Source organism: Wyeomyia smithii, chromosome 3 (assembly GCF_029784165.1).
Source record: "Wyeomyia smithii strain HCP4-BCI-WySm-NY-G18 chromosome 3, ASM2978416v1, whole genome shotgun sequence".
In the NCBI taxonomy this organism is placed as follows: domain Eukaryota; kingdom Metazoa; phylum Arthropoda; class Insecta; order Diptera; family Culicidae; genus Wyeomyia; species Wyeomyia smithii.
Genome location: NC_073696.1, coordinates 162,077,287 through 162,085,108, shown reverse-complemented (window position 1 = coordinate 162,085,108; position 7,822 = coordinate 162,077,287). Strand labels below are relative to the sequence as shown.

The window sequence follows — 7,822 nt, the reverse complement described above, 5'->3', positions numbered from 1 at the left end:
TGTCGTTGCATCAGCTGACCCTGCTACTATCGATGCTGATATACCCGCTGCAACAGCTACGCTATGCATAACCATGCCACACATGTGGCCGCTATACGCTGGCCCAACTGCTGAGCAATTGCTTCGCTTATCCGCAGCCATGCCACAGTTGTGGCCGCTATCCGCTATCGATGGTACCCACTGCACTGCTCCCGCTGCTGCTGAGGGAGGACTGCTGTCGTCGCTGTTCAGAACTATTATGAGCGGCTTCGAATAATACAGGCTCTTATATAGGGATGAAAATAGGAATGAATTATTTTTCGTACGTGGTGGAATGATATAACTTGAAAAATATGTATGACTTCATTCTGGCTCAGGGCGATCATTTGATAAGCTCCACCTCTTTTTTCAGTTTCTAAAGTTTTTCCTCAGTTTCGTAGCACGTTTGTACAAAAATGATTTCTTGTGGATATTCTGTCGAGCCGGACCGATAGCACTCTCATTGAAGCAACAAAATAACATGTTTTGTGTCGTGTTGCGCAGCTTGGTCGAAGAAAATGGTCCCGTCCCCGTGTCGTATGAAAGCAGATTATTGCGTGTTTGACATTGCCGATGGTAGACATGAGTATGAAGGTCAAAATTCCGCTGAGGTATCAAAATATAACCGTTTCAATTTAAGACGCAAGAGCGTAAGTGCTGCGTTTCTGTTATCTGCTGCCATCCAGCACGAGAACAAGCTTAAATTATAACTGGTCCTTCTCAGGGCCACCAACACGTTCTTGAGGCAATGTTGAATTTTTCCTCGCTTGCAAATGCTGAATTTCGCGGTTTTCCGTCTGTTACACATGATGAAAAATTTTAACTACCTCAATCACATAGTTGAAGAGCACCAAAAGGTGCTATTATATTTCACAACAGTAACAACACTGGCAAGTTTGTTCAATTATCATCATTCCGGATAACCATTCGCCGATGATTCTAGATCTCCCGGTTTCTCTAGTAGAATTGCCTGCCATTTCCGAAAATACTGCAGCTACCGAAAACTCCATAACAGCCGCCAGATAGACAGGTGCTTAAGTATCAACGCGCGCAGAACGATCAGCCAGAAATTGAAACCCGGCTTTTCTTTCTTCACGATCAGCAACCAACTAAATTGCTAGGATGCAACACAGAATGCTTGCTTGCGTTGCCAAAAATTATTAACTTTCAATGACTTGTTTATTTGCCTTGAAAAAGGCATTTTGATTTCCAAAATTGGATTTCCTGATGGCAATCTTCATGCTGCCCCAACACGGGGGGAATAATGGCTGTTTGGCGACACACGCTGAGAAAAACCGCGCTGCTCCTGAGACGTGGTGACCAACCACAGGGCTAGTGCTGCTGCTAAGGAAGGACGACTGCTGTTGTCGCTGTCTAGAACTATTATGAGCGGCTCCGGCTGAAACAGGCTCTTATATAGGCCAAATAGCATGTTTTCAATTGCAAGGTATATGATCCTGTCGACCGTGCTTGGGAAGCAAGCATATAACGACCAATCAGAGGTCGAATTTTTCGTTTTGACAAGGCTTGACTATTTTCAATAGTACAATAGTGTGAATAAAAAAATTACAATTATCTTATTTTGGGAAGAATCTTAGAAGATTTTCCAATCTATTGCTGTAAGAACGAAGGAAATCTATCGAATACTAACCGATTTATTAGCATTTGAAATTGGACATATTTTTCACTTTTTTCGGTTTTAGATTTTCATTTCACATCCCTATGTAGCCGAACTTCCTAAGAGAAGTATTCTACTTCAAAATGTGTCAAAATCGGTTTGCTTTGATTATCGTTCTTCGCGTGTCAAACATCAGGTTGAATTTTATTTATTTTATTTTGTTATTTTGTCACTCTGAAGTAAATTGTCAAATTGTTCGTACAGTAGCGCAAATGCGATAAAAGACAATGGCGATAATGACCAGAACAAAAGTGACAGTTACCTCTGGTATTACGCACACCATTGCAACTGCTCGGAATGTGTGTTTTTTTTTTCAGCTGCAAAGCGTAGTCCGGGACGGGATAGTCCTGCCGTAAAAACGAATTCGACATAAGAATACCAAACTGAGTAGGTCTTAATCAAATTAGAGTTAAAATAAAGCAGCGTGTAAGAAACTGTCAAAATGCCAAGCAGGGCTGCCAAGTATACAGATTTTTCTGTATTATATACACTCAAAATATTTTTCACGTTATGATTACCGGAAAAGTTATGTGAATATTTTCCACTGTCATTTTCACGTAGATTTTACGTGATTGTCATTTGAGTTCATCATGATCTGGTGAGATGGTTTATCCTGTGAATATTATTCAGTAGACATATGCGTTTCATGTGATTTTCACGTAGAATTTAACTACCGGCAAAGTGAAAAGCATTTGATTCACGGATAGCTACTACGTTTTATAAAACGTATTAATTTCGATTGTGGTTTCCCAAATTCTTAAGAGAGAAATTAGATTTCAGAATTTTTTGAAATATGTTGCTAGATAAATCGCACGGGGATGCAAAAATTCCAATTCGAAAATGGATTGAACGACATAAAAACTGACAAATATTAAGACATTCACCGTCTATAATTACTGTTAGCTGCTACTGTTTATGTTCAGGTAACTTCTGGATCTTTGAACTGAATCTGTACAATATCTGTAAGCTAAAGATTCCATGTCGAATTATGGTTTTTCCTAAATCTCACTCATTGGCAAGCCATCGATGAAATCAATTTTATGTTCAGAGACCGAATTACACAACAGCTTCGCAATTTTGATTCTTGTATATTTTCGCACGGAGAGTTCATTCTGTTTGACGTTGCCAAGTTCACGTAGATACTACGTGATAAAACATAGTATGCATGTGTTTTTCACGTAGATGTTATGTTTGTCACATAAATCATGAAAACTGACAGAAAATGAATAAGTACAGGAAATTTCACGTAACAATAACGTGAAAAATATTTTGAGTGTAGATAAGTGACTTTTCACCTACGCACAGTAGGAAACGTGTAAACCCGTGTAAAGTTGCTTTTGTTTCCTCCAGACTGTAAATCATCGCATCTCGTTGCTTCGACTTTTATCACTTTTTACCATTTTTGGTCGATTATGTTCAGCAGCTTCTTCCGATTTCTGATCACGAATGAAAAAATTCATTCAGAAACAAGTTTAAAACATATAATGAGTGTTCAACTGAATATTTGTCCAGCTGCTGAAAACATAGCATTGCAAACAAAACAGCTATTTGTAAATATTTTCCTCAACTAGTGACACTAATACATTCGTACGTAAAAAGGTCTATACAGATTTTTTGACCACGATACAGAAATGATACAGAATACATGGGTGACATTGCACATTTCGTTTCGAGCAACTCGAACAAAACTAAATTATCGCTGGGAGGCGCTATGTTTCGTTTTTCGAATTTTTTTCGACTTTGCGGGTTAGATGAGCCGCAGGACAAATCACAATGACAGCTCCTTTTAAGCTTGAAGCATAACTGGCAGTATGTGACCTGCTCGAAAATAGCGAAAATCGTTAGAATCGAGCTTAGCATTGGCCAAAAATTGCAGAAGTATCGATACTTGAGTATCGATAATTTCTTCCTGGTTGTATCGATGCCAGGTTGATATCGAGGGCGGAGCGTCGATACCAGCTGTATCGATACTCTGCCTGCTACTTGAAACAGGTCTATGAAAAGCTACCATTTTCTTTTGATCATTAATACGAAAAATCAGAGATGCCAGGTGTTTTTGAAAAATTTAAGCAACTATTCGAAAAACCGACAAAATCTGCTTACAGTCTGTAAAAAATTTGCCTGTGATTTGAAAAAATGCGTTCGCGCAGGCATAAGTCTGCAAAAAATTTCACAGATATTGAGAAAGTCTGCGTAAACATAAAGAAACTCTGACAAAAATCTGCAGAGACTCTGGAAAAAATATAATTTTCTGCGAATCAATAAAAATCTGCACACCGACTCTAAAAATCTGCGTTTTGAAGACAAATGTGCATATTTTGTATCCCTGCGGTCAATCGACTAATGGTACCAGAATGGGACAGTGGTGACAAAATTATATGTCACACACACAAATCAGTGCAATAGCATACGCGCGTCTGCGGCCTTATTTGAAATATAGGGCAGCACGATAATCCTGGCTTCTTATTCTTAATTGCCTGCCTTTTTGCAAAAACTCGGCGCTTACGATTTCACTCTGCACAGACAGTATTACCAAATGCGGCAGCATTTTTCTCGCAAGAGGCATGAAAAATCGCCTTAGAAATGAGCGGGTATATTCAATCCTGTTGGTGTCTTTTACAAAACGAGCACTAACCAAATTTCTGCACTGTTTGTAGAAGACTTTAACGCGATGGATCATATCCGCGCACTTCTACAAGACTTTTCCGTTAGACAATTTGTAGCAATCAACAATATTTTCCGATTTTATAGTTTCTCTTCAGTATCGAAAAAATATCAGGGTGAAAGTATCGATCTAGCTTTATATCGAAGTCGCTTGCATCGATAAAAAATAACGATATTTGGGCCCTAAGGTATCGATACCGTAAGTATCGATACGATATCGGCCAATGCTAATCGAGCTGCGCAATGCCACCCCAGAGCACTACGGCATACGAACAAAATACAGATTTTTTTACGGGTGCACACAGATTTTTCAAAATAAAATCTGGCAGCTCTGATGCCAAGCAACGGCCTAATCGTCAAGTCATTTAAAAATATTGTAAGAGGGATGTTTTTTTTTGACTGACACGTCCTGCCCTAGTTTCACGTAATCAGCCATATTGAAACTTCGATTAAACTTTCATTAATTCCAGTTTAGTGCACAAGTACCTGGAGCCGTGCGATTGAAAAAACTGTTTTCGATAAAGTCGGGGAATAGTGTTTGAAGCTATTGGTTTCCATAATTTAATTCTGGAATATAATTTCAACAATGTCACAAGCATTGCCAATTCGTTTTCAAGAGCATTTACAGGTATATTACTAAATTGTCATATTCTAATTTCGATCAATAAACGCCCCTTTCTCTAAAAGCATGTATTGCATTGATGTACAATTTTTATTAATTGAATTGTAGGTACTCGAATAAGGATTCTTGGTTTTTTGAAAGTTTGTTGACACAGAAACATAAAAAAAATTTTTTTTGTGAGTCTAATCTGAGAGGTCTAATCACTGAATGATTCACTCGGAATCATTTACAAGAAAAATGACGACGAAAAGTTGAAACATAAGTAATTATATTTTGTGAGATAAATTATTGGATGATTTACCAGAAATTGTTCATAAGATGAAGGTCAATGAACTAGCATACAATAAAATTGATGTGTAATGTTTCCGTACGAAGAATATAATGCATATTTTTCATTTGTCTAGTTAATATAGACTATACAGTGTTTCAAATATTTTTTTTAATTTACTACTTTAAATCAGATTGGTTTTTCATTTACCTTTTGAACATGGTGATAGCTGTAGTTTGGTAAACTTTAGCGATGCATAGTTCTATGTGGATTGCATTGATGTACAATTTTTATTAATTGAATTGTAGGTACTCGAATAAGGATTCTTGGTTTTTTTGAAAGTTTGTTGACACAGAAACATAAAAAAAAAATTTTTTGTGAGTCTAATCTGAGAGGTCTAATCACTGAATGATTCACTCGGAATCATTTACAAGAAAAATGACGACGAAAAGTTGAAACATAAGTAATTATATTTTGTGAGATAAATTATTGGATGATTTACCAGAAATTGTTCATAAGATGAAGGTCAATGAACTAGCATACAATAAAATTGATGTGTTATGTTTCCGTACGAAGAATATAATGCATATTTTTCATTTGTCTAGTTAATATAGACTATACAGTGTTTCAAATATTTTTTTAATTTACTACTTTAAATCAGATTGGTTTTTCATTTACCTTTTGAACATGGTGATAGCTGTAGTTTGGTAAATTTTAGCGATGCATAGTTCTATGTGGATTCTCCTAAACATTGTTCAAATTTTAAATCCTAGCACCTGAATTTTGCTTTGTGAATTAGTTAACTGCATTAATTATGCTTTTTTCGTGAAGAAAATAATGAGGTATTTGCCGAATAATCTTCACTAGAATTTCAAAAATCTAGTCTTAACAAGGATTGTGCTCATATGTGCCAAATTGCAGTACGATGTTTAAAATGTTTTGAAGTTTACATTTTCGTCTTGAATATGTAGCGTTACTTGTTTCATATCAGATAAATTGTTTTTGGTCGATCGAAATAATAACTCATCATTGCTTATTAGCATGTTCTGCTGCGAAGTAAATAGATCAGAAATGTTTTCCAAAGTTTATTCCTTTTTCATGCTCACGAAATCATTTTTTTGAGTTTAAAATTTGATCTAAATTTAGCGATCTGTTATATTGCGTTTAACCTCCATGCACAATTGCGTTATGGGTGTCTGGGTGGGTGAGGGAGGTGGGCGGTATTGAAAATTGCAAAATTCTGCGTTACCAAATGTGTTTACGAATATGTATTCCTTTTTCAAAGTGAGCAATAAAAAATGTCCCGCAATTCTAATATATTTTTTCATTGTATTTTTTTATCTGGCTGAAACTTTGTACAGATTTTCAAGCAAAGCCTTGGTGGTACATTCCGATTCAGAACTCGACCTTCCAGTGGCGTAGCGTGACCGGGTGACACCCGGGGCGGAAAATTTTGGTGCACCCCGGTTCCCCCCACCAGGTTGCATCGAAATCATCTTGTTATCAAAATTTCTGAGAGTTAGCACGCGCGTTTTCAATTGCACTACAGCTACCCGTTTTTTAAAATCTAGTTGAAACTATTCTCTTAGAGGCAAATTTATATAATTTTCGGGGGTTTCACCTCGACCTCCACCTAATTGATAATACATCTTACGGATGTCACCTTTTGGTGACACGTATGAAAATTTTTCTCATGGTTGTCACCCCCTAGAGCGTGACACCTGGGGCGGACCGCCCCTCACGCTACGCCAGTGCGACCTTCTGTTTATGTTACACAGACTTCGCTCGATTTTGACCCAGTATTGACCTGGCGTGCTGCCCGAAGCGCTCTGTAAAATTTGTCAGCTTCAACCCGCCACTGCACGTGCTTACTTCGTAAACAATTATCTGACATCTCTTACTTGCGTCATGAACCGCGATGTCGTTTCTTTTTTCCTCGGCAGATTTGCCCTGACGCAGTGGAATAAAGAAATTCGCTAGAATAGACCATTTCACGATGACGTCACAAAAAAAGAAGAAAGAGATTTGACAGTTGTCGCGGGTTTGTTTACATCACGGGAATGGCATCGCTGTCAGCTACCATACATTTGACGCGTTACCAACATCACTGGCACTGACACCCGAAAAATGGTCAGTTTACCCTTTTCTTATGTTGAATCGGGCAAACCGCCTAAATGTTGACTGCAATTATTGATAGCATATCAGACAGTTTTGAACAATTTCTTAAGGATTTTACATGGTATGTGATATTCTAAGTGATATTTAGTACATTAATTGTATCCCAAAATAAAGTGAAGCAAGCTGTGACAGCAGAGAAAGTAGTTTTAGGATAAACGGTACAGAAATAGATGTTCGTAACGCTTGAAGGATACCATACCATTCCCTTGGTTTACATAGTAAAATTTCGGCTCGAATAAAAGTGTCGTGTTAAAAATTGCGTTTCCAAGAATAAACCAAAAGATTACAGTAACGATTTCGCATAGGCGGAGAGTTTTCTAATCTTTTTTGTACTCGCATCATCAATTTTCACTCCTATCACTAAACAGTGAATGGAAAAAAATCTAAAACCTTG

At 37.4% G+C, this 7,822-nt stretch overlaps 1 protein-coding gene across 3 annotated transcripts in view; it reads left to right on the top strand.

The window, feature by feature from the left end:
* Positions 1-4,757: 4,757 nt before the first annotated feature.
* Positions 4,758-7,822, top strand: part of LOC129732909 (clathrin heavy chain) — a 116,376-nt gene continuing 113,311 nt past the window's right edge. For all 3 annotated transcript variants that reach the window (XR_008729384.1, XM_055694328.1, XM_055694327.1), the window contains exon 1: positions 4,758-4,988. Coding sequence is in view for 2 of the 3 variants with exons in the window: in XM_055694328.1 (XP_055550303.1) it covers positions 4,947-4,988 (42 nt within the window). In the remaining variant the exon portion in view is untranslated. The remainder of the gene's footprint in view (positions 4,989-7,822) is intronic.